This window comes from Micropterus dolomieu, linkage group LG02 (genome assembly GCF_021292245.1).
Source record: "Micropterus dolomieu isolate WLL.071019.BEF.003 ecotype Adirondacks linkage group LG02, ASM2129224v1, whole genome shotgun sequence".
Taxonomy (NCBI): Eukaryota; Metazoa; Chordata; class Actinopteri; order Centrarchiformes; family Centrarchidae; genus Micropterus; species Micropterus dolomieu.
This window is the reverse complement of record NC_060151.1, coordinates 9,364,017-9,390,340: the sequence shown is the minus strand read 5'-3', so window position 1 is coordinate 9,390,340 and position 26,324 is coordinate 9,364,017. Positions and strand designations below refer to the sequence as shown.

At 44.4% G+C, this 26,324-nt stretch overlaps 2 protein-coding genes across 12 annotated transcripts in view; one reads left to right on the top strand and one right to left on the bottom strand.

Moving 5' to 3' along the window:
* The first annotated feature begins 2,305 nt into the window (after positions 1-2,305).
* cbx7a (chromobox homolog 7a) lies at positions 2,306-6,784 on the top strand. The gene is made up of 6 exons (XM_046073434.1): positions 2,306-2,579; positions 3,728-3,771; positions 3,910-3,975; positions 4,136-4,202; positions 4,806-5,076; positions 5,170-6,784. The coding sequence occupies exons 1-6, from the start codon at positions 2,511-2,513 to the stop codon at positions 5,712-5,714; spliced, it is 1,062 nt and encodes a 353-aa protein (XP_045929390.1). The 5' UTR covers positions 2,306-2,510; the 3' UTR covers positions 5,715-6,784.
* A 2,688-nt stretch (positions 6,785-9,472) lies between these two features.
* The window catches only part of ep300b (E1A binding protein p300 b), a 34,924-nt gene continuing 18,072 nt past the window's right edge, over positions 9,473-26,324 (bottom strand). For 8 of the 11 annotated variants that reach the window (XM_046073046.1, XM_046073095.1, XM_046073054.1 and 5 more), the window contains exons 18-30: positions 24,366-24,605; positions 23,435-23,523; positions 22,198-22,308; positions 21,104-21,160; positions 20,702-20,779; positions 20,090-20,157; positions 18,424-18,577; positions 17,235-17,495; positions 16,887-17,052; positions 16,284-16,451; positions 16,008-16,169; positions 14,043-14,324; positions 9,473-13,002 (exon numbers count right to left, since the gene is read on the bottom strand). In XM_046073046.1, the coding sequence (XP_045929002.1) occupies positions 9,691-13,002; positions 14,043-14,324; positions 16,008-16,169; positions 16,284-16,451; positions 16,887-17,052; positions 17,235-17,495; positions 18,424-18,577; positions 20,090-20,157; positions 20,702-20,779; positions 21,104-21,160; positions 22,198-22,308; positions 23,435-23,523; positions 24,366-24,605 (5,148 nt within the window). In that variant the 3' untranslated portion in view covers positions 9,473-9,690. The remainder of the gene's footprint in view (positions 13,003-14,042; positions 14,325-16,007; positions 16,170-16,283; positions 16,452-16,886; positions 17,053-17,234; positions 17,496-18,423; positions 18,578-20,089; positions 20,158-20,701; positions 20,780-21,103; positions 21,161-22,197; positions 22,309-23,434; positions 23,524-24,365; positions 24,606-26,324) is intronic. The other 3 variants (XM_046073084.1, XM_046073102.1, XM_046073111.1) reach the window with 1 other exon arrangement.

The following is a 26,324-nucleotide window of genomic DNA, read 5'->3' as shown; positions in this document are numbered from 1 at the left end:
TTATTAATATTTCTGTCTTTCTTTGTATACTGTGACAATAATAGCTTAATAAATTGATTACTATTGGGTTTTGGACAGTTGCTGGGACAACTTGGATTGGGGAGCTTGTGCTCTCTGATGTTGTGAGAGGCGTTTAGTATTTTATATACAATTTATATACCATATTTACCATTCCTTGTTATCTGTTGTCAGTTTTTCTTGTCTTTTGTTGCCAAACGACATGTGATTTCTGCTGCAGCTTAATTTCCCCACAGGGACAACAATAAACCAAACAATTTATCAAATTACTGAGAAAATAATTGGAAGCCGCTCTAATCTAAAGTGAAATAAACACCTACAGCTGTTTTATTTTGTTTTTAAGCCCATATGACTATAAAATGACTTGACTAACCCTACTTTATACCACAGATGCTGCACATCACTACAACAATTTCATTGTGTTTACATAACCTCAGCAATACGAGGTCAAAGGTCAAAGGTCACAGGTCAGTAGAGGTGGATCACCACTCATCAACTCTTCCTGCTGTCTCATCATCATCCAGTTTTTCAGCAGTCGCTGTAGAAACAGTTGCCATGACACCCAGTGCCCATAAGTGATGCAAGTGATCCAGGTGCAGCGAGATCGCGGACCGTGCGAAGAGACCCTGTGTGAGTAGTTACTGGGAGTTTTACTGTAAACTGATCCACACAGCCTCAATGAAGACAAAAGGAAATTGGCTCTGGGCCTTTTTTCCACAGTAGTGCCTTTACCTTTATGAGCTGTTCCCACCTGGGGGCAGGGCGAGTACACATTCAGATAGAAAAATAAGTAAGTGTGTGTCATAACACCACTGAACAGAGATTTTTAGAATCACTCCTCTGTAAAGAACATATATGTTGGCTGCAACATATCAGCAGTCATTATCATTATCTGTGTTGTGCTCGACCTTGTTTCGAGCTCTCCTCTCTGCAGATGGGTTGCTTAGCATTCAGGGTGTAAAGACTTTCAGTCAGTGTTTAGTTCCATATTTGGATCAAACACGGCTGGAGGGGTGGACATTTCCACCAGAGAGTGAAGCAAGGCCTTCATTTCCATTGCAGATTTTGATCTTTCCTGCCTTTACAACTGTTACATAAAAATACATGAGCTCAAACTCAGTTCAGTATTTTAACTGCGCAACCTTATTTGACTGTATTTAACCTTTGAAAGAGCAGAAACCTTTTAGAGCTGTCATACTAGTCATAGTTTAAGGCTTTGATTGGACTGACATGTTTGTTAATAGCTTTAAGGAATAGTTCAACAGTTTGGGAACTCATTTACTTTCTCGTGGAGAGTTAAAGCTGGTGTAGGCAATGTTGGAGAAACTAGCTAGAGCTGGCTAGATTCTGAAAGTATCCAACTAAAAAACAAATCCTACACCCTCCCTTCAGGCCTCCCTCCAAAGCCACACCCCCAAAACACATGTTCATGTGCTGTGAGTTCAGTCAGATAGGCCAGCGAATCATTCAATTCAGACTTATTATAATCCTGCCACAAATACTGGAGATTTTTCATTTTTGTATCAGAACATTTGATTTATTGATTGCTGTCGGGATGTAAAGAGAATTTCCATAAGAAATCAGTTATCTACCCCAGCTTTAAGGCTACAGCTGGCAACCTCTGAGTTTATTTTAGCATAAAGACTGGAAACAAGGTGAAACACCTAGTCTGGCTCTGTCCAAAGATAATAAAATCTGCCTAGCACCCATAAAGCTCACTAATTGTTGTTTGGAGTAAAATCAAAAGGTGTAAAATGACATGGGTTCAGACTATTTCTACCTGACGTCTAACTGCTCCCAGCCAAGAATGGTATTGATCTTCTCATCTAACTTTCCACACAAATGCAAATAAAAGTATTTCACAAAATGTTACACTGCTTCTTTAAAGTAGCAAGAATGTTAAAGCTTTTCTAGTAATTTAATAAAACATTAGGTTACATTAAGATAAGTCATGTAGGCTTGGATGTTACTAAAAAGTAAAGTTTTTTTTTTAAAGTTTAGGCCCTGAAATAAAAATGAGTGAACTGTGTTGAAGTACCTTTGTCTCTTAATTGGATAATTGGCAATATTTTTTAATGAAGAAACGTTCGTGAAGTCACTCATTGTGTAGCAGCATCTCCTCCCCTAACTTTAGTTTCACATAACCTTGTAGTTATGACCCTCCTACACTGCTCCAATTTGCGTGCGCGGCCTCGTGAGCGCGGGCACGCACACTGGGGGCTCGGCCCTACGCAATGGAAAGGGGGCGCGCGCGGCTTAAAGCAGCGCGTTGTTGATGTGTCGCAGATTTTAAAAAGTGAGGGAGGGAGGCAGGCAGCTGGAGTTTGGTGTGAGGAAAGCGCAGAGACTCAAAACAAGTGTTCAGACCGGGAGCGAGCAGCTGCAGCGACACTCCGAGGGCGGACACTTCCTCCTTTTCCTCTTTGACAGTTTTTATTTTGACAATAACTGCAAACATCCAGTTTGCGAGCTGTGTGGAGAAGCGCGCGGCGATGGAGCTGTCATCAATAGGAGACCAAGTGTTTGCAGTGGAGTCAATAACAAAGAAGAGAGTGAGAAAGGTAAGAAGGACGACTAGTACCCCGGTACACTTCATATAACTTACATAACTTCTCTTCCTGTGCTTGTTATCCTAACGCTCCGTGTAGCATCCCCTGTCCTCATGCGCAAAAAAACTATAAGCTACGCAGTTTTCCAATAGTTCACACAAAAGATATGTTCAGACTAATCAGCTCTTTTAATTAACTGCGCCGAAGTTTAACATTGTTTTGCAGCCTGGGTCGCATCCTTTAGCCTCCTCGTGCAGCTGCTGAGGTGCTGCAGCATGAACGTGTTTTGAGGCAGCCTACGCAGCTGTAGTAAAATGTTGAAGGGGGTATGTATCCTGCAAGGGGGTATACGACCGATGCACGGGGACCTGCGAAGTCGATTTAAAGCTTCGCCAGCGAGCGGAGCTTTGTATCTGAGCGAAACTGCTGTGTAATATCAGTGCTGCTGCGTAATGGTGACCCATTGATTTACAGTGTATATGTGGACTCGCGCTAACACATTATCCCCACAGTAGATAATTTGGAAGCCGTTGTCTTATTTGACGCAGCACGTGCACATACAGTATATTCTGTAATGTAAAATAAATGAAGTGCAGTGCAACATCACCTTCATCTCACAGTAGTATGCTAAAGTTTAGACTGATATAATAAAATAATAAAAACTATTGACACAATCAAACAGTAGTCTTCCACAAAGGCACTCCGGAGAGTAATACAGTTATTCTGCACTTGGGTTGACTCTTACAATTGTTTCAGGTTGAACGTTGCGCAACACCACGTTGTTTACATGTTCGCGTGACCCCACCTATCCGAGCCCCCGTTGTAATGTTCCAGAAAGAGCCCGTGCATTCTAGAAACCGGCTCACGTCACCGCGATGCCGGAGCGAAGCTGCTGTTTGGAGGCCACCCAGCCCCGCTCGTCATTGACGTCATCCCTGAGAAAAACACCATTTGAAGGGGAGAAAAATGTCCATGACCCTCCCTCGCGCCGCTCTTTAAAGTGACAGTCCCCCTTTTCTCTCTGGTTCGCACACAGCGGCTTGATTCACTTCTGCATCACGCTGGAGCAGATTGGAAGTGCAGGTTGTTGTGAATGTGTCCGACTCTATCTGCTGCACCTCCTCTAAGTGTGCCCCCCTTCTCCCTCTCTCTCTCCTCAGGGTAATGTGGAGTACCTACTGAAATGGCAAGGATGGTCCACAAAGTGAGTAAGCCTTGAGTCATCCTCCTTTGACCTCATCCCTTCAATATGTATACAGTAGCCTTTTCTAAGTATGCTTCTTGATTCCTGAGCTCTGCGTCCTGTGAGTGAACTGATTTGAATGTGTGTGTGTGTTGGAAGGTACAGTACTTGGGAACCAGAGGACAATATTTTGGACCCGCGCCTGGTCCTGGCCTATGAAGAGCAGTGAGTAATCATGGAAAGCTTTTTTTTTATGCTTGCAAAGCAGTTTTATTTTTATTTATTTTTATTTTGGTTTTCTTTCTGGACTCTTGCTTACAGTCTGTTTCTCTTTGTCACTTTGTCTCTGTCCTCTCCCACCCCACTGTTCCCACCTCTCTCCCAGTCAGGAGAAGATGAGAGCTCTGGCCTATCGCAGGAAAGGTCTCAGACCCAGGAGGCTCGTCCTGCGGGTAACGACCCTCACCTTTCTTTCTCGCAAGCTTTTTGTTATACCTTCCTTCACTAACCCTTGCTGCTCAGTGTGGAGTTTGTTTATGTGAACACCGTTTCACCTTAACCCAGGTGGTGGGAAGGGTCTCAAAATAAACCTCAGACTTGGGCCCTTTTGGGAGTTGCAATGAGTGCACCATTGTCTAATTTAGGCTGAGCTAAGAAGGTAAATCTGGTACATTTTACAAGCTAAACATCAACATGTTAAAATTATCACTGTGAGCATGTTGACGTCATGTTATCAAGCTGAGGTCAGCATTTAACTCAAAGCACAGTTGTGGCTTACAGTCACATTGAGACGCTAGCACGGCTGGAGTCTCTTTGGACAACAGTGGTTTCGGTCCTTTCATGGGATGTGTTGACAGTGAGAGTTATATATAATATCACATCCTTTAAGACTATATTTACAATAAATACGTGTTGTCTAGCAAACATGTTGTGACCAGTGGAAAGAATCCACTGAAACAATCCAGACGACAGACATGTACCTGGAAACATAGTGTAGCTCAAAATGACCACAGTAATGGTTCACCTGTTGACCTGTCACCTTGCTCTGCCCCCAGAACATCTTTGCGATGGATCTCCGCAGTGCCCACAAGGAGAAGGCCCCCCCTCGACTGCGCCTGTCCCTCACCCGCTCCATGAGCACAGATGTAGACCAGGCCTTGTACCGTCGGCCAGCCTGGAGGAAGAGCAAGCAGAGGGTGGCCAAACGGGGGCTAGAGGGATCCCGGCACAAAACCATCCGTCCAGAGGACTGGGGCGGCACCAGCGAAGAAGAGAAACAGGAGTCTGAAAGCACCACAGAGGAGAGACATGAAGACAGTTTATATGGTCAGTTTCTCAAGTTAATCACTAAGAAATTCAGTAGCCTGGTCATGACGTTTGACCTTTTAAAATAAATATGTATCTTTTTCTCTTTTTAAGGTCAGTCAGAGTGCAGCTCCCCGCCGTTGCTGGAGCGACAGGACTTAGAGATGGACGTGGAGGAGAAGGTGGACCCCGACCTGACAGTGGTGGGCACAGGAACATGGACCACTCCAGGTGGAGCAAGACAGAATGAAACATTTGCATGCGACCAATCAAACGACAGCGCCTCTGTGTCCGAGGCCGGACCAGAAGACGCACTCACCGTGTGCAGCAGGTCAGACTGGGACAGAGGTGAGGAGGGCGTGGAGTCAGCGCCAGAGTGTCCCATAGTAGAGAACAAAGTTTGCCAGAGGAACAATACAACCTCTGTGATAGTGAGCGTTCAGGGGAGCCGCGAGACGGCAGGTGACCCTGACGAGGTGAGCAAGGAGGAAGTGAAAGGCGACAGTCAGAGCGTTATCACAACAACACCGGGCAGTGAGACTGCTCCCGCTGGAGCAGAGCATCCCGGTAGCGTGATTGTGACTAACGTGACTATCAACTCTCTGACGGTGACTTTTAAAGAAGCCAAGGTGGCTGAAGGCTTCTTTAAGGGCTATTGAGTGATGAGAAAGAGAGAGAGAGAGAGGGAGATCAAAATAACCATAAGTAGACTTGCCACTCATTTTGAACATGTAAATAGTTGTTTATGTAAGAGAATTCCACGTTTACAAAGTTACACTCATTTCCTACTGAGTTCAATGAAGACATTATTGCCTTTGAATAAAAAAATGAGTGGAAATTTTATCATTGTGGTTCATTTTATTAGGTGAGATAGGAAGCCTGAGGCCCCAAACATGATCTCAAGTCATCCATTGCAATCCAGGGGACTAAATGGATCTCAGTGGCAGGTTTCACTCCTGGGGTCGCTGCATTTAATGGGAGCGAGAGAAAGATGGTGAGACAGCAGTCCTGAAACATTACAGTCCACACTACAACTTCCATGCAGTTACTTTTTTCAGTCGTCCTCAGTGCTTTCCAGCTAGACGTAGGTCTCACACTCAGATCTTTTCTCGGGGCTTGTTTCAGTCGCTCCTCTTTCTTACGGATAATGTTTTGTACAGATATTGCTGTTTTTCCAGTAAACCGCATGCCCTGTCAGTCTGTGCCACATATGCACAAAACCCTGTCCTGTGGTGTGTTGAAGAGGTTTATTTCTGTCACAAAAGAAATAAAACAAAGACGGAGCGATAATGCCTGCCGCTTAGATGAAGTTCTGTATTTCAAGGAGGATGGGTGCACAAAAAGAAGTACACAGTTGTGTTTGCTGTCTGTCTGTCCTTTTACTTTTCAAGTACGAAATGCTTCCTGGTTCTATTTTTGTATTACCAATTGATAGTCCACTCTTTTCACTAGCCTTTGTGCATTTCAAAAGTGATATCAGCTTACTGCCGCTGTTACGCTGTGTAGGGTTATGTACAAATGGAAGCAGATGTATGTTTGGTCAGACTGTAGTGAACTATTATTTATTGCATGTCACATGTATAAGCTTAAACTAACTTATGTCACTTATTGTGTCTCAATCAGTCTCTGATAAAGATGAACTGTCAAACATGTCTTCTCTGTAAAAAAACAAAACAAAACAAAGAAAACTTTATTTTGCTTGTATTTCCAATAAATATGTACAAAAGAACTGCCTCGTGGAGAATATTTATCATGTGGGATTACTCAGACGGGGTTGAGGAGGCAAATGACACCTCGCATCACAGCACAACCTTTGTAGTGATTATACTTTAGACATACATACACAATTTAAACATCAAGCAAGACATTTACTCCTGTCTGAGCAAAAAGGTAACCTTTTGGTCAACCCAAAGATACACTGATTTTGATGATGTTTTGCGGTCAACAGTGCCGCCAAATCCTAAAGTCCTGAAAGTCAACACACTGTAGCTCTGTTTTATTCATTTATTAATCTTAATAAAGACAGATCTTTAAAGTCTAATTCTACTGTGAGTACTGCACTTGAGTAGTGAAAATGCGCAAATGTCAACTTTCTGGAAGTGTTAGACACTTTCCCAAAATGAGAAGAGTATTCTGGACACTTCTTTCTTCAAACCTGCTACTAGTGTATGTGCTCTGTCTTCTCTGCCTTTTGAAAGCCTATTGATCACATGAAACATTCTCCTTTCTGAAATAAGTTTTTATGATGATGCAACTTGTTACTTTAACTCCAGTATTTTACTAAAACTCTGGTGAAGTATCTGTTAAAACCATTGAATGTGTCCATTCTTACTACTTTAATATTGAACACACTGTCCAGTGTCACCACTAGATGGCATGTTGCTCTCAGGAAAGACATGACTGTAAGTGACGCCATCAAGTGCAAGTTAATAGTCTCTGAATCATAGGCTCAGTATGTCTGAAGTGTGCAGCACTGGAAGAGGGGGGGAGGGCACTAACAAGAAACATTCAGGAAACAAGAAGCTCTGAGTGCTTCTTATTCAGCTTCAAACATACCCATGTGAACATTTCATTTTAAACAAAGTAAAGCCAAGTTTAGAAACTTTAAGGGGGGGGGCATCATAAACTGCACATTATTAAAATCTATTATTCCAGTTATTGTTCAATCAGTATAATAAATAAATGCAGCCCTGAGATGAACTGGCGACCTGTCCAGGTTTTACCCCACCTCTTGCGATTGTCTCCCCGAGACCCTGAAAAGGATAAGTAGTTCTAAATGAGTACTTGTTTTTGACTCATGTACCCCACTGTAAGACTTTCTGCTGCCACTGCACAGAAGAGGAGCGAGAAATGTTATCTGATGAGGCCCACCTGACCCAAATGCTGCATTAACTTACTGGGAGCAATATAAGGAGTAGTCATAATTTGTAGTTATCACAATGTGCCTCATTCTTTTCACAGCTGGGAATAGAGTGTAAAACCACCTACATGGTCAGGAATCCTCTTGAGAATGGAAAAAAGTTCAAATGCAGCTAATCTTTATTCATTGTGTTAGAAGTTTAAACACACAGGAAGTCTGGGACAGCAGCATACTACTGACCTATCTTGCTAAAATATAATGCTCTGTATTGGTTGTCACCTTATTGTAAAGTCAGTATTCATGTCCTTGTCAAGACCCTGTAGGAAAGACGACTCCATTAATTTGCCTTGGGGCAGGTTAACTGTGCAGCGTTACAGACAGCACATTCACCAAATACCCAATCTTTTTTCTAACAAACAGCCACATGCAGGACACGTCACTGTTGGTAATTTTCATTTTATTATAAAAACAGTATTTGAGTCCACAGTTTGTTTCCTTTGTACAGTAAAAAATATTAAATTAAACTCCCAAAGTTCTTAGCAGAAAGATAAAGAGGATGGAGTTTTTTTTGGGGGGGGGGGGGGGGGGGGGGGGGGGGGGGGGGGGGGGGGGGGGGGTAAAGTCCAAGGGAAGCAGCAAAGGGGACGAGGCAGAAAGAGACGGAGACTGACTGCTCATATCTCCTCCTTTCTCCTCATTTCTGTGCAACACAGTTCATTTGGATCAAAATCCTCTGTTTACTCCAAACAGCAGAATCCTAAAAACAGTAAAAGGAGCCCACCCCACCCAGTTTTTCACATCCCAGCCCATGTATTCAAAATGTTACAGGCACACAGGTATGCACCCCCCCTCCCCAAGCCTCCACTGCTCCATATTAAGTGTCTTTAAAGGAAGGAGTGCACACACATTCGAGGGAGAGGGCTTGCATGTTTGCAAGGGAAGAGTCCCTTCCAGCATGACCGATGTCCAATACAGAAGCTGGCCGGGACGTCACAAAATGTCCGTTCAACGTCTCAAACTCACAGCAGAGCTCGACCACTGCAATTAAACACTGACATTTAATTATTCCTGCCTGGACAGACAACTAAAGACATCTAAAGTGAAAGGAAATATCCACTATCCCCCTCTTAACAGTCAATAACAAAAATATATTTCTATACGAATTGTAGCAGTCTCAGGGTACATAACACCCCCACCCCCAAAAGAAAACAATAAATAAAGCAAACCCAAACATTTAAAAATGAAGATATGCATCATGTTTGGATTTACATTAAGAATCCACATCACTCCCTAAAACAAATAGACAGACTGAATGATGGAAAAAAAAAAAAAAAAAAAAAAAAAAAAAAAAAAAAAGTTCTTTGCATTTCCTCTTTAATTCTTGACCACTTTTAAAATCTTAAAAACATTTCTTAAAAAAGGCAATTACTCCCATTTACCCCCGAAAAATATCACCTTTCTTGTATTCAGCAAGAGGTGGAGGTGAGGGGGCGTGCTAGAGAAACCATCCCCCCTCTTTGTCCACAGTTGGCAAAAAAATATATTAACAGCAATAACTTACATTTACTCTTTATTTAACAACTGCTTGATTTATTGTTCATCTCCCATAGGAAGTTCAGTTCAATGCATCTTTATTGAAAACATTTTAAATAACATTTAATAATAGTATAAAAAAGAAAGGCTAAGTAATAACAGTAACACTGTCCTGGGTGAGTGCAGTTTGTGCGAAGAATCACAAAGCGTTTCAGCTCAACTTGACACATTAAGTAGAATTCCTACATGATGTCTAAAGGGTTGTGATTCATATTCTGGCCCAGCGGGTCTTGACCGCTCCCCCCTGGCCCGTGAAGACCAGCCATGCCACTCAACTGAGATAGCATGGCACTCTGGTCCGACCCAAACTGGTCCATAGAGTTCTGTTGCTGCTGCTGGGTCGATGGCTGTTGCTGTTGTTGTGGAGGGACCATACCCGGGTGGTGCTGGTTCAGGTGGCCAGGGTGTGGGGAACCTGTCTGCATCTGGGGGGAGATGTGATGTGGCGAGGGCTGGGGCTGCATGCGCGGGGACGGGCTGGAGTGTGGTGGCTGCGACTGAGGTCTGGGTGAAGGCTGTGGGGATCGCACCTGGTTAGCCAGCGATGTGGGCAGCGTCTGACCCTGCAGATGTGGGTGTGGCGACTGGGCCATCTGCTGCGGCTGCTGAGGGCTCATGGGATTGCTGTGCTGGGCTGGTGACCCGCCAGGGCCCAGATGCTGCTGCTGCTGCTGCTGCTGCTGCTGCTGCTGCTGCTGCTGCTGCTGCTGGAGCAGTCTCTGGTGGAGGGCCTGTTGGAGCAGAACCTGAGAAGATTGAGGTGGGGGGCCACTCTGAGTGGGCTGAGAGCCCTGAGGTGGCTGCTGAGGACCTCCTACACCTCCTCCACCTGGCCCTGCATCCCCACCTGGGAGGCCAGCCATGGCATTCTGCTGCTGCATCTGAAGGTGGTGCTGGTGCTGGAGCCTCTGCTGGAGTGCAGCTGTGACCTGCTGCTGGGCCACTGACCCCGGGTAACCTTGCCCCTGCTGGCCTGGGGGACCACCAGGCTGCTGAGGGTGCTGAGGGCCAAGAGGTGGACCTCCAGGTGGGCCCTGAGGCTGCATCCCAGGCTGTCCCATGTAACCCTGCCCCTGTGGAGGCTGTGGCTGCTGGAACTGACCATGATTTACTCCCATTTGCTGCTGTTGCTGTTGTTGTTGCTGTTGTTGTTGCTGTTGTTGTTGCTGCTGCTGCTGGAGATGCCGTCTCATGAGCAGCTCTCTAAACTGGGGATTGAGATTTGCCATCTGCGTCCCCTGGCCCTGCATACCTCTTCCTACCCCTTGTTGCTGCTGTTGTTGCTGCTGGAGAGCTGCCACTTGCTGTTGTTGTAAACTGTTCAGCATCGGCCTCTGCTGCTGTTGTAACTGTTGCTGTTGTAGCTGTTGTTGTTGCTGCTGCTGCTGCTGCTGCTGCTGTTGTAACTGCTGCTGCTGTAGCTGCTGTTGTTGTTGTTGTTGCTGCTGTTGCTGCTGCTGCACTTGCTGCAGCTGGGCAATAGTGGCCATGTTTACATTCGTCCCTCCCTGGCCTCCCATGTGCATACCTGGCTGGCTGGCACCTGCAGCATTAATGTTCACCTGTGGGCCGCCTCCTGGCATGACATTACCAACAGGACCCCCTGTGGGACCGGGTCCTCCAGGGACACCACCTGGTCCAACTGGCCCCCCCTTGTATTTTGAGGCTCTCTGCTTGATAAAAGCAGCCATGAGCTGTGGGTTTGACCGCAAGATGTTGAGGACTTGCTGTTGCTGGAGTGGTGAGCTGGGTGAGCGAAGTGTCCTTAACAGCTCCTGGAGGGCTGCCTGGGGAATGTTCCCACCAGCAGCTCCAACCCCTGGGACACCGGTAACTCCAGGGACAGGCCCCCCTGGACCGCCACCAGCACCTTGCTGCTGCTGTGCCATATTCATCAAGGCAGCATGGCCCTGAGCTTGTTGGTGCTGCTGCTGTTGTTGCATTTGCTGCTGCTGTTGTTGAGCTGCCATCATTGTTGGATGGCCCATTTGGTTCATCATAGCTTGCCTCTGCTGAGGTGGCATCCCCTGGCCTGCCCACTGTTGTTGCTGCTGTTGGGGGTTTTGAAGTGGCGCACCCATCCTCTGTTGTTGAAGCTGTACCTGAGGGGGGAGCTGGCCCTGGGGCAGGTTACCCTGCTGAGGGGGTTGCTGCATGGGCCCACCAGCACCAACCATCATCCCTGGTGGAGCACCTTGTTGTTGATCCATGTGGGCCCGAGCAGCCGCCACTGCTGCTTGGGTCTGTGGTGGCATGCTCTGGGAAACAACCATCCCTACTGCCCCTTGGTGTCCCATGCCCATCTGTTGACCTTGGCCCTGTTGATGATGAGGTGGCATCATGCCTGCAGCTGCCTGGGCTGCTTGTCTCTGTAAAGCCATCTTCCTCTGAGCATCGGCTACCTGTTGGATCTTCATAGCAATTTCTACTGCTGCCGGTGGAGGGCCAGAAGAGGGGTGTTGTTGCTGCTGTAGAAGGGAAGGCTGGCCTGGGGGCTGGCTGGGAGGGTGTTTGCCCCCAACACTTCCAGCCATGACAGCGCCACCAGGGTGCTGCTGGGGAGGCGTTGCAGAGCCAAGGACCGGTTTGCCCTGGGACTGATGGATTGGGGAGGAGCCCGGGGGTCTGCTGGCATATGGAGGCAAATTGTTTGGATGCTGTTGGAGCTGTTGAAGGTTGGTCCCTGCTCCACTTTGCTGTTGCTGCTGGACCTGAGGATGCATCTGCTGCTGATGTTGGGGAGAGCTCATTATCCCCCCAGCCCCGCCTCCTCCACCTGCCATCTGCTGGAACTGGTGGTGAAGGGGGTGCTGAGGAGGCATGCCACTTTGAGGGGGCATCCCACCTGGCTGCTGTTGCTGCTGGACTCCAGATCCAGGGCCCATTCCTTGCTGGGGGACTGGAGGCATGGTCTGAGTCGGGGTTTGGGGTGTTGGGGGTTGGGTACCACCAGAAGTTGGGGTACTGGGTGCTGTGGTACCATTGTTGCCTGGTGAAGGAAGTCCTACAGGTCCTCCTGCTGGCCCTCCGGCTTGCTGCCCCACCCTCTGCATGCTGGCCATCCTTCTCCTCAACATCTGGGCCTGCTGGAGCCTGTGCTGCAGCTGCTGCTGCCGAAGCTTTTGCTTGATGTTCAGACAAAACGGGACTGGACATTTGTTCTCCTGACAGTGTTTGGCATGGTAGCAGCACAGAGCAATGAGCTGCTTGCAGATGGGACAGCCGCCATTTGTCTTGCGCTTGCAGCCTTTTGTGTGCTGAACAACACGCTTCATTTTCTGGCAGGACGGCAGGGAGCAGTTGGCGTTGCGGCACTGGCATGCGTGGACCAGCGACTGGATACATCGCTGGATGCTGAGCCGGCGAGAGTCTCCAGGGCTCTGGGTAGCTGCTGCTGCCGGGTTGTTGCTGTCGTCGTCCAGTCCGAGCCCCAGCTTATCCATCTTGTGCTCATGACCTTTAGTGTTATAGCAGGTGATGCACAAGTCATAGTCCTGGAGGAGAAGAAGGAATAATGGGAAAATGAATATGGGTATGAGTATTGGATTAATTAATACATGTTCAGACTTGAACCTGTATTTTCAGACCTGTGAAACTAAAATGCTACATATCAGTCCAGTCTTGACTAAAACCATGTGGCTTGTGATAAGCCTTAAAAACTGGTTCCTACTTCATCCTCTCACCCATACCCTACAGCAACTGGTGTGAACCCTGGGCTGCTACCTACTCCATGTGTATCCAGGGTTGCACATGGCTTTCTACACCCTCCTCAGGCCAACTTAGCAGCTGTTCCAAATTGTAGGAGAGGTTAAAAAAAAGCACATCTCTTAATCCACCAGGCTTCTGTTGTCTGTTATTTATTCAGTAGCCATTTAAACGAAAAAGAAAATCATTGGATAAGCTTTGAAACGCGTTATTCCTATATATTACTTAACTTTTTGCAACGCAATTACATTACCTCTTAAGTGTTTTGCAAACTATTAAAAAACGGCTGGCCAAAAATCTTCAAAAGATGTTCCGGTGCCTCTTTAGAACGCTTGCATTCGAAAATGGTTCGTCAGTACAAGAGTCCTATAAATGCTACATCTGTTTTCCTTTCTCCTCTCTCGCCATTCTCTTAGTGAAACAAGACTGTGGTTTACATTTATGAGGTCTCATTGAAAGATTGCTTCTCATTACATTAGACAACAACAAACGTATGAACAGTGACTTAAATGCTACCTGTTCACCAAGGCAAAGAATGTGAATATAGATCAAATCACTGTTTTATGCTCACAAAATTGTCTGGTAACCTTAAATGCAGAGCCAAGACCTCATCTGCATGATCTAACTGGCTATACTGACTTTCAAAATAAGTGATAGAGTGTTTAAGGGGACAAAGTATGATAAATGCCAGCTTAGTGCTGAACATGTTACCACCTGATGATGAAACACACATTACAGTATTTAAAATATTCACAGTTTGCTGCAGTTTGCTCTCCACTAAAATTAAAAAAGGGATAAAAGCAAGATTTGTGTGAGTCCCGATTCTCACCTCGCAGACAGTGCAGTGGAAGCGGGTCTCCACATGGTGTTTACACTCATTGCAGGTGTAGACGAAGCGGTCCTGGCTTTGGTTGTGCAGCTCCACCAACATACACATGGAGCTCCACCTAGACCTCCTCAGGGAGCTGAACTCCAGGTGCTTGTCCCTGGCCAGAGTCAGGAAGGCATCGCGGCCGTCCATCAGGTCACAGGCCATCAGGGGATCCGGGTCAGTGATGGGCGGCAGCGAGTTGGCGGTGGGACCAGCAATGAGGCGGATGACAAAGAAGACCTGGGAATTAAGAGTGGAGATGATCAGCTGTAGGTTTTCTCACAGTCGGTGGACGATGTGTGATTCAGACCCTGCCTGTACAGACATCTGTACAATATCTTGGCCTACTGTCAACAGATGCTGCAGTCACCAGATTATCTTATTCTTGTAGATTCCTTTAAGCTGCTTGCACACTGCACAGACTGCGCCCAACTAACACTCAATATTCTGAAGTTGGCAGCAGTTGGTTTCAGTCTTTTGAATGTTCAGAAAACCCAATTGTCGGGTTCACACTGACCAGGCAGCAACTGACCAGGCAGACTATTGGAAAGCTACTTGTTACTGGTTGTATTGGCCCTTTAAAATGGTATTTCAACAGGTTGAAAGGACTAGGTGAGCTATAATCAGCCATAACTCAAATCCATTCATTTTGAGAAGCGTTCAGCCACAGGTAGTGAGGTGGAATCAGTTTTTTGGCAAGTGCAAAACTGCATAGGCTATATATGCTGTATTGGCCATTTAAATGCATTTCAACTGGTAATAAGGACTAATTGAGCTTTAATCTGTCTTTTTGGCAAGTGCAATAGGCTACTACAAAACTCCATATTTCAAATGTTTGGACTGGATTGGTTGGCACAGAGCAAGCAAAAATAATTATATAATTGTAAGAGAGACACTTCCTTTATTTTCTTTACAGCCTAACCCAGTTGTGAATCATGTTAATTAAAGACTACAGTCTGTTTTCCAAATATTAACAAGTACATTAAACACAGGCCTTCCAAACACAAATTGCATTGGCAACAATAGTCTAATTTTATTGCTTATAATAACGTTTTGTCAGGACTGAAACTGCAAACACTGCAACTGTGATTATTCTGTTACAAGAAACATTAACGTTTCACAAAGACATACCTTTGTTACCACGGACATAAAGTGATGTTTATTTGCACGTTATGACTGTTTGAGATAAAAGCAGTTGTAGATGTACAGATACTGGCCGTTACAGCTTTATTGCCTTTTATTTGTTTTCGGCGGATGATCAATTTTTGGCACCCGTCGCTTCCTCGAGCGCATGTTCTGATTCAGATTGTGCATGAAGAAGAGATGCTGTTCACAGACGGGTCTGTTGTCAATGAGAGAGAGAGAGGCGCGAGTAATGGACACCTTGCTAACCTACATAAACAGCAAAGGAAGTTGTGCGCGCTGACATTCCGCATGCTAGTATAGGCATAGTTGTCAAGGGAACACTCTCAGAATGTTGCGGTTTGTTGGAAAAGGCGCACATTGGTCCGACTTTCTACTAGTTGACCCGACCAGACATGTGAAACTCTAAAGACTTCATCCAACTGACTTTATTAATATATAGTTTTACTTACTTTAGTTGAGTATTCATTAATCTAGATAATTCTCTGTGGGTTCTTCTCCAAGAGCAACACCTTCCACGTACAAGTAGTCATTTAATCTATTGTTAATATAAAAATATAGATTTAATCTAGATGTATTAGACTGCTGTAAGTAAAATTTTAAGTTTTACTAAGCTCAGTTGTTGCCATAGTACCAGATGTCTACGAGTACTACTATTTAAATGATCTGTATTCACAGAGTGGAGTGAATTTGATAACTGATGACTTAATGTTCTTATACACCATATCATCCTATAGAATAGTAAGCAGCCATTTCTATAGTTAAATAAGACTTGCATACCTCCTTATGTTTCTCCATGGTGGCGTAGAGCTTCTGGGAAAGGTCATTGGAAACATTGGGCATCCCTGGTTTCTTCTTATTGGCGCGACTCATGCTGGTCTTGTTCTTGCTTGTCTTTTTATTGTTCTTCTTTTTGGCGTTCTTGCTGTCTCCTTTTGTGGCCTGTGAACGGTTTGATGTACATTGTCAGTACACAGCACTGACATGAAAAACAACATTATGGGACAAAAATGAGCCTGAAAGTGAAGATTACAAGTGGACTCTTACTCCACTCACATCTGTGCTCTCGTTGGAGGTGCTGTTCTCCTCCCTCTTCCTCTCCTCTTCCTCCTGCTCCAGCTCCTTGATACTCTCCTCCAGCACGTTGGGCCAGAAGTCGCCCTCAAAGTACGGCAGCTCCTTGGCACTGGTCAGCCGGTCCTCTGTTGCCTGCTTGAAGATGTCCTGAGGGACAAAGAGCGACACAGATGAGTGTTTGTGATGTCATTTATGTGCTTATTAACCTTTTCACTGTTTTGGGAAACAATGGAACTGATACCTTTGAGGTTCAAAGTTCATTCTTGACCGTAAAAAATAAATCAATCATAATCAAGCTGTTCCAGGTATTTTAACCATATTACATGATTTCCACCAGCAAATGAAGTTTGGAATCATAGATATTCATATTTGATTGAAATCTCCACAAGAGCTGATAAACCTGTGGTGCTTTTACTCAAAGAATATAGTATTAGCAGAATGGGAACATATGCTTTAAGCATAATTCAAAAATTTATTAAGAAAGACAGAAAAGTATTCATACTGTACAACATTTTGACTATTATATGGACTGTGGATGAGTCATTGTTTGTACAATATCTAAAAACAGAAAACATGTCTCACTTTGTAATCATGGACAATACGCTCAGAAACAGCCTTGTCTAGCATCTTTTTGTACCACTCCTGCAGGCGCTTTGGCTTGGGGATCTTCTGGTCCGTTGGGTGACAATGGAAGATGTAATCATCCCCTTCACTGGGTGGACAGGCCCAGATATGGCCCGTTGTAAACCTGACAGGGTGAAATGTAGTTGTATTCATTACAAAAGTAGTAAATTGATTTCCATTCCATCTGCGCTTTCATGCAACTAGAAACAGTCTGTAGCAGCACCTGGAACACAAAGACTGACTTCAGCTGCTCAGTTAGAGTCCTTGCACGTATTATGTTTGACAAGGTGTAAATATTTCTCTTACCCCTGCCTCTTGACATACTCCAGGTAGCCCAGCAGGATCTCATGGTAGACGACAGTCCTGAGGTGTCGAGGTTGGAAGAAGTGCACGCTGTCCAGGTAAGAGATGTAAACTCGTCTCTGATTGGGAGGCGGGCAGTCCGAGCCGTACTCTTGAACGTGCATGCCGAAAAAACACACATCTGCTCCGTCGATGTCCTCAAATGCAAACAGGGCTTTCATCCTGTAGGGGAAGGACTCAGACATCTCTCCACTGTCAACAAACCTGGAGGAGGGGGCGGGAGTCATAATTAGCTGGTTTGAAGTGAGACAAGAACGACTCTTTGACAGAGTTGTAGGGATTTGTATCTTTGGTTCCACTGCATTAACTGTTTTTTGTTAGTCTCAGACTAAATGGTGAAAATTGTAAGTGCAGCACATAAATCAGCCAGGACAAAACCACAGACAGAAGGAGTTTGCTTAAGTAGTGTGGGATGTGGTTTAAGAGTTGGCATTTTGTGGAAAACACCAAATGGATTACTAATTGCTATTAATACCATAAATCAAAATTTTTTATATTAACTAGAAAACTACAAGACACAAACGTTACTGTATAGCTGGACCATGGGATCAGTGGTACTGAATCAATTTGTTGTCTTGGAAATAAAAAAAACATGCTATTTATGTCCACTAGTGTTCACAATATTTCTTGCCCTCCACTGAAACTCTGTCCACACCTGTCTGTTGCACCATGGCCCGCCAGCTGTTACCTGGCAACAACAGCTTGGTACATTTGTTCTCACAGTGGCGTGGAACTGCTCTTGTGCAGAGTTTCCATGAGGAACTGATCCTGGAGAAGTGTGCTGCACCTAGCCCTCCTCCCCACCCCCACGTCTGATAACAGCCGTTGATGGTATGAATCCAGCTGGTCGGTACGAACTGTAAACTAACTTTACTACTTGATGCAAGGTCTGTTATGTTTTACTCGTGCAGAATTAAGGTAGTTGTAGGAAGAGCGTAGAGTCTTCTCCGTCACTGTAGGCTTTTACTCTGTTGCCAGCGTTTCTTTCCTGTGATTCTTTCATTTTGAAGGGCTGTGATGACCAGTTTGTCACTACACTCACTAGTTAGATATCACAACATTCAGCTCTTTCGGGTCTTTCCCCTCACCAAACATCCAAAACCTGCAGCAGCAGTGAAATTCGACCTCCTACCTGGACTTCATGCCTGGCTTGACCTCCACCACCTTGTCTGAGACGTGGACCACACGGATAGTGACCTCGCCAGTTTCAAGGTGGCTATGCACCCGCTTGAGGTAGTCGTTCACTCGTGACTCCAAAAAGCTCCCCAACTTGGTCTGAGGAAGTCCTGCGAAACAAATGGCAAAGGATGAAGAAAGAGAAGTGAAACACAGTGAATCTCTTTTCTCCTCCTCTGACTTCCTCTGGCTTTACAATCCCACTTTAATAAATGGATAATGACAGTCTTTGAATTTAAAAACTGGGTTTACTGCAGGTATTATTCTCACTGAGGGAGAGGGTAGATAAGGAATCAGTGTTGGTTAAGGACAGAAAGGACGGACAAAATGTGTTCACTTCATGAGTTCAGCTGCTCAACTCTGGGACACTCGAACCAGGCAGCCATGGATTAACTCAACAGGAGAAAATTATTTCTAGGGTCCAATGGTGCTTTCAGACCAAAAGCGAAGTGAGCATTGGGAACTTTGGGGGCGCTGCCGGCGACGCGAAGGCGTTGAAAATTTCCAACTTAGTCGCGATAGCCTATCAGCGCTGAAATTATCCGGATGTCGCCGACGTCGTGTTGTGTGGAGAGTACCAGGCAGAGCAGAAAAGTAAAACATCGCTGGCCAACGGAAAGCCACTAAGCTGCAGGGAAAAGCCGAGGACAGAAGCTGCAGCTTTTGGACAAATACCCGTAGTCTGTCCGGATTATGCTCTGACAACTACGCTGTTTACTTGCGGGAGGAGCTCATAGAACTGCTTTTATTAAATTAGCTTTTTACTTTAGTTTTTGGGATTACAAAATTGATTTATCTTCATTGGAACATCTCAGGAGCGAGATTCCGTGCATTTCAAACCATTTAAAAACCAGACAAAACTGGACATTGCTTGGAGAAAAGAAAGCGAGGAAGTTGAACTAGCTGGTGAGTTCAGAAAATGTGTGTCTGTAACTTTATTCCAGCTATCGTTGTACTTTACGGTGACCAAGTTAGCATAGCATAGCCCTGATCGATCCGAACTTCATTCAGAAAACAAACATTATAAAAGTTGTTGTGATGCGGTCTTGCTGACAGATCTGACAAAGCATGAATTCGTATGTTTAACAAATCTGCATCATACTGTAGTAATTTCAGCATCAGTTTGTTCAGTCTGTTTTTTGCAATTGAATGACAGCAAAATGTTTACTTTGGGTTCATACAGCTGTAATCGCAGGTTGTGTTTATTCACGTTATCGCGTTGTGTGTGAACACTTGGCAGTTGTCCAGCGATAAAACCCCAACGACAAAAGCGCTGCGACGATTAAATTTGCGTTTGGTCTGAATGCACAGAAAAAGGTAGACGGTGTCATATGCTGTACAGATTGTAAAGCCACATGGAGCAAACTTGTGATGTGTGATATTGTTCTACATAAATCATATTGACTTGACTTCTAACTTGACAAAATTATTTAAAATACAAAGACAGATGTAGAAGAATTTGTTTTATTAGACTCATATTCATCATTAAGATAGTCTGGGGTTTTCAGAAATGTTGGTATTAAGGCTAAAAGAAAAAGGGATCAAAACAAAATGACCAGATAAAGGTCAAGTAGGCAGCACAGGCAAGAAATGAGCCGTTAGCTCAGAGTTACTCCACTTACTTTTGGCCGCGTATTTGTTCTCTTTCCGCGTCTTATTGGCCTTTTTGAGGCAGTTGTCACATACAAAGCTGTAGTTAGGGAGGAAGTAAATGGTTAAATTTGCAGGTTACCATCAGCTCTCACGATCAGCACCAATAACAGTGATTAAGTGGCTTTAATCAAGAGATGACAGCCTTTCATGTCAGCCTTCTATTCTTTAAAACAGCTATAATGACTCTGAAATGACTTGCATCTTTTAATTACAAACAGACCACACATGAAGGGAGATCAAACTAAGGGATGAGAGACTAACTCTACACTCGAGCTTTCAGGAATCTGTTTGCATGTGTATGTGTTGCCGCCTCACTGGCAGGCATTTTCCGTCCTGACTTGATGATCAAGAGTCCGACGTATTTTCAGTTTCAAAACTCTGTGCACACTGTGCCTCAGTATTTTGGAGCTGTGTTGATCTTTAACTTGAAATAGCTACATTAAACATCTTCATGTGTGTCAGGACTTTTCCCCGCACCTTTATGGAGGTTTTGGATGATTCTAAAGCTTTTCAATAAATACAAAACGTCAAATTTATTAACCAGGCCAAGTCACGTAATATGTGCATGAAAGCTGGCTCACCCCGACGGCCATATGGTGTCATGATGCAGGACACAGATCTGGTGCATTTTACGACCGCAGTCAATACATTCCACAAGTCTGAGCAGAGGGAGAATGAGAAGACAAAAAGGCAGACACAATATCCAAAGTTAACAAGGCAATGTGTCACACACACACACTGAAAATACTCGTACTACATTGTTGCTAAATAAGTAAGTAAGGAAAGTAAATAAGCAAAAAGATATGATATCCAAAAGTAGTTCTCTCAAAAGAAAAAACTACATATTTTATCTAATGACTATTATTCTCAAATAAGAATTAATTATCAATGCAATTTAAACTAAACACATGAAATCATAGATCTTACATCATCACAGAGATGGTGTGGGATAATAACAAATGAAAGTTAAGAAGGGGACATACAACTCGGGGTCAAGCGTGTCGTTCTTCTTTCGTTGGAACTGGTCTTTGTTGATGGACCTGTGGGAAATATCAGAAAACTGTAAACTACTGTAACAGACACAACAAGGTAATCCTCTGAAAACTGCAGGCTGCGCACATGATCCATCTTCAATTCAGAGAATACTTTTAGAAATTCAAAATGTGCGCACTAGCTAAATATTTCATCACTGCACACTGATGCTGATTTATTATCCCTCCTTAAGATACAAGGTGTCAGCTACAGAAGTATAACATGGTAACTATAAGATGTTTATGTGGAATACTGAGAGAATTCCAGCAGATGGCGAAGATGAAATCACCCATTAAGAAAAGATTCATCATCTTCTTTGAAGCCAAATCGCAGTCAAGACTGAAACTGAACTCCAGAGAAGAATTCAAGCGTTTCATGCAATTACAAAAAAATTAAGCTGTTTATCTTCTTTAGCCCCACTGAGCTGCAGCTGGAACAGCCACTACAAAAACGCAAACATTGTTCAATCCCACAGAACTTTAAGCTGTACGGACTTTTTGGCATGTTTTATTGAAAAAGAAAGAACTAAAATGAATAATAGATTATCAAAAAAGTTACCAATTCATCTTCTGTCAATGGACTATCTGACTAATCAAAGCAGCTAAACATAACTTCACTTCAAATTCCAGCAAAGATCAACATTTCAAACATCAAATATCATGAACAAGATGTGGGTCTGGTTTGAATATTTTAATAAAATCACATTATAGCTTCAAGGACAAACTGGAATGAGCTGATACAGAATATGTGTGATAGTGTTAGACATTGTGGAATAAGATGATTTTTCTAACCTTAAAGCTAATTAAGTGAAAATAACAGGAATGTTAAAGGGTTAAACTATGCTTGTGTTAACAAGATGCTTTTGGGAGGTTAGAAACCCAAAAATGGATATTTGGTACATTCAGTCTTTGATGCTGGTAATATCAGAATTGCATAACTGCTCATCTGAACAAGCATTACTTGAGAAACTCTAAGTTTTAGATGGGAGAGCTGTTGTTGTCGTCATCTGTGTGTGAGAGGAAGGCAGGAGTGTGATGGTACTCACGTCTGAGGCTGCAAGGGGTCGTCCCCCAGGGAAACACACTCGCCTTGGATTTCGTTGAAACACTTCTCACAGAAGTGGTACCTGTCAGCAAGAAGCCCATATTTTGGTGAACTACACCGTTCGCCATCAGCACAGCCAATCACAGAGAGGGCACGAAGAAGCAGCCGCCAATCAGGGCAGGGCAGGACAGGCCAGGGTGCGCACACACAGGAGGAGGCAGAGGGCAAGGTAGGTCGTCGCCAGGAGGAAGCAGCCAATCGTGATGCAGGGTTTTTGTGTGGGCGGGTGTTTTGATTTTGCGCGCAAATTTTGGAGTGGATGATTGGTCACACCAAAACAGGCCAATGCAGACATCACAAGCGTTAAAAAAGGAGGGAGAGAAGGGAAGGGGGGGGGGAGGGAAGGTCAAAATGAATATTAAAAAAGCGTGAAATAAATCGTTACAGGTCAGACAAAGACAATGGAGGGGAACAAAGAGGGAGACGGGGGACATGGAGGAGGGACGGACAGGATGTCAACAACAACCAACAGAGGACAGAGAGCCAAGGCAAAGCAAAGATTAGCGTCAGACGTCCAGTGGTAAACAACAACAACAACAACATTACAGCAACATGAGAGACCACTAGGAGCTGTGGAGGAGGAAGGGAGTGAGGCTACGAGTCTCCGAACATGAAAGGGTGGATGAGGAGAAAATAAATAAATGGTAAAGCAACAGAGACCCATCATCCTTTCAGTTCATTTATAAAGTGGGAACCTTTCTTCTGGGGGTGGAATAGGACAGCCCCCACCTCCCTCTATTTATGCAAGGACACATCAGGAAATGCAAGCCATCATGTGTTGTGCACGTAAATTCACTCAGTGGGAAAGAATGGTGCATCAAATAAAGAGCAACTGCTGAGGAAGACAGGAGCCCACTTTATGAATGACAACAATGAATATAAAAACGGTGATCTATGAAGATGGAGATGGTGCCAGGGTAACCAGTTGAAGCCAAATTAAAACTCATCTGTGATTGTACTGATTGAGTGATGCGATAGGAAATATTATTAATGCGCGAAATACAACAAAACACACAAGCTGATCTCACTGGCTGCATATTCACAGCAAAAACAAACAAACAAAAAAAAACAACAGAATAAAAAAATAAAATAAAAACCTAAATGCTGACAACACTTTCTGGATGCGTGCGTGTGTGTGCGTGCGCGTGTGTGTGTCCCAATGTGCCGACAGCCCTTACCTGTTCTGGTAGCTAAAATAAGCAGCGTCACGTTGGATGGTGCACAATTGTTTTCCATAGCAGCAGAGAGTTTGGGGCGAAAACTCATACTGTAACGATAAAGAGACAGAAAGAAAAAGTTGTTGGGCACAAACTGAATGAGTTACATCTCTCATACATACACACAAGTATACAGTACCAGGATGCACAAAGGCAGACTGTTAGCTTAAAACATACTTGCATGCTTGTTCTGACTTGCATGTTTGTGGTCACACCTAGCCTAAACCTTACTTATTAAGAAGGAGTAGTTCCACATTTTGGAGAATAGGCTTATTCACTTTCTGGTAGAAAGTTAAATGAGAAGATTGGTACAGTGTCCAAAATTGTCCCAGGTGCTGCCTACAGCTGGTTATGTTAGCATAAATGCTGGGTACAAAGAGAAACAGCTAGCATGGCTCTGTCCAAAGGTCACAAAATCCAACAGCCAGCATTTCTAAAAATCACTAATGAACACATTTCATCGTGTTTGTTTAATGTATTTCTTGGCTGGGAGCCCTTACCAGGCAACCACCACATGCTTCAGTCACTGTTCCCAACCAAGAAATGGCAAATAGTTTTTTTTCACATTTCCATTTTTGTGTAGGTTAAACAAAACGAGATAACGTTAATTAGTGATCTTTAGAGCTGCTGGTAGGTGGATTTCCTCACCTTTGTTCAGAGCCAGGCTAGCTTTACGGGTTTTGTGCTAAGCTAAACAGCTGCTAACTCTCTGCCAGAAAGCAAATATGCATATTTACCCAAATGTCACTATAAAAACTATTCATTTAAAAACAAATCCTGACAATAAATTAGATCAATTAAAAAGACAAGCAAAAATGCCAATCATTGAGGGAAATATTCCTCATCTGAGACCAGGTGAGTTTAGAAGAACAAAAACACGAGCCGGCCTCACCTTCCTCCCACAACAGTATCCGAGGCCCTGCATGACAGGATCGATCTCCGACTCAAACACCTCAGCCAGCTTAGAGCAGTACTTATAGACGCGGGACGTCTTGCGGTTGTACAGCCAGGCATTGTTGAACATCAGCCAGATATCCTCAACGTACTGCCAAGGCTCTTGGTATTGCCCAGTGTCCAGCTTCCGCTTGATGGTCGACAGGTCCATGGGGTTCTTCACGATGTCAAAGTAGTCCTGATTTGGGGTGGCGCCATCCAGATGCGAGTGGCAGGTAGAGGTAACGTCCAGGAGTTGCGAAGGATCAGAGGAGGGAAAGAAGCGAGATGACGGGAGGGTTTGGTCATCCGAGGGACCAAGATGAGAGAGATGGGGAAGAAGAGTATCATCATCATCAGCGTTGTGGTCATTAGGTGAAGGTGTGATGAAGTCGACCAGGTGGGACCAGAGTAGGGAGAGAAGAGGGTGCAGGGGGACAATGTTGTTGAGGGCTGCAGAGAAGAAGGTTCACGTGCAAACAGAGAGACATGACAACTTCTGCCCTTCAGCTCTCTGCTTTGCACCCTACACATAAAGTCAGGTACCTGTACTGTATCTGTGCTGCGAACGGGGACCAGGCGACCGCCACAAGTCTGTCCGGTCCTCTGACTGACTATGGTTACTGGAGCGGCAAATATTCAAAAACTAGCTACAGATGACTGCATTTTACATTTCCTATTGCCAAGCTTCAAAAAATCATTATATATCAATTTGTCTCAATAAGTACATTTGCTCATTTTGCCACACTGTGGCACAGCTGCCCAACAGCTGGTGGTTCTCTGTTCAAGTCTGAAAGCAAACAAAGCTTTCAGGCCAAGGAGGCGATCAGGGTGCAAAACCAAGAAGAACAGAGAAGTGGCAACAGCAACAGGCAGACAGAGATTTACTGTTCATAGCAACATAGTGGTTGGCATTAACACTGCCAGCAGCGTGAGTGGCAATCCGATGGCAGAGTTAAAGCCAACAGTGCTGAGGTGAAGCGAGTGTAAGAGGGACGAAGTTGTTTTTCCTCTCCTGTCGCCTGTCCTCCGCTTCTTCTCAAACAAAACGCCATTTGAGAAAGGAGCGGAGAGGAGGGCGAGGAAAACATTCAACAAAAATAAATAAATAAATAGGAGGAGGTGTGAGTTTCAAAGAGCAGGGTCCGTCTCACTGTCACCATGGCAACAAAATTTAGGAAACAGACCCTCCTCTCTGAATGGAACCACTCACAGGAGCAAACAAATGATGCATATCAGATGTACATCACTGCAGTGTTTATAAATGCCATCGGTTTGTGAGTAACTTACATTTTCGGTAAGCTGCTGAATGTCTAAAAACAGTGTTGTTTTATTATACAACAGTGGAAAGTTGCATCACTTGAATATGGAGGTTCCCGAAGAGAGATGAGCCAATAGCCTGGTGCTCGCTCATCACTTCTCTAGAAATGGCATTTATTTAACTTCATATTGCATGAGGCAGTAGGAGGACGGACACTGTCCCTCTGTTTTCATAAAATTACTCTTTTCCCTCTAATTTGGATGTAGTGAGGGTAAAGATATTGTCCCACCTCTTCACACTGCCCACCTGAACACTGATACACTACTACTGGTGAGGAACTGAACTAGAAAGCTAGCAATGGAATACTAGGATGAAAACTACAAAAATCATAATTCAACTTAAAACCTAAAATTTGATGTCGAAAAGGCAAAAGTCAAACAAATTAAAAGTGATAAATGAAAGCAATTGGCTCATGAACTGTTGTTAAAGCAAATTCTTCCTTTGGACTATACATAGTTTTGACATCTCTCCATTATTGTCTCATTGTATTTTGAGTGCCAAGAAAAATTAACAGCTACTAATTAATTAGGGTTAATACTCTGATGGATGCTTCAGGTTTTTTAGGTAATTATAATGAGGGGGGGGGGGGGGGGGGGG

Excerpts from the sequence above, each read along its gene's own strand:
- cbx7a (XM_046073434.1), top strand. The coding sequence starts at position 2,511 with ATGGAGCTGTCATCAATAGGAGACCAAGTGTTTGCAGTGGAGTCAATA. Across the intron at positions 3,976-4,135 it reads GTCCTGGCCTATGAAGAGCA|TCAGGAGAAGATGAGAGCTC; the intron begins GTGAGTAATCAT and ends CCTCTCTCCCAG. Across the intron at positions 4,203-4,805 it reads CCAGGAGGCTCGTCCTGCGG|AACATCTTTGCGATGGATCT; the intron begins GTAACGACCCTC and ends CTCTGCCCCCAG.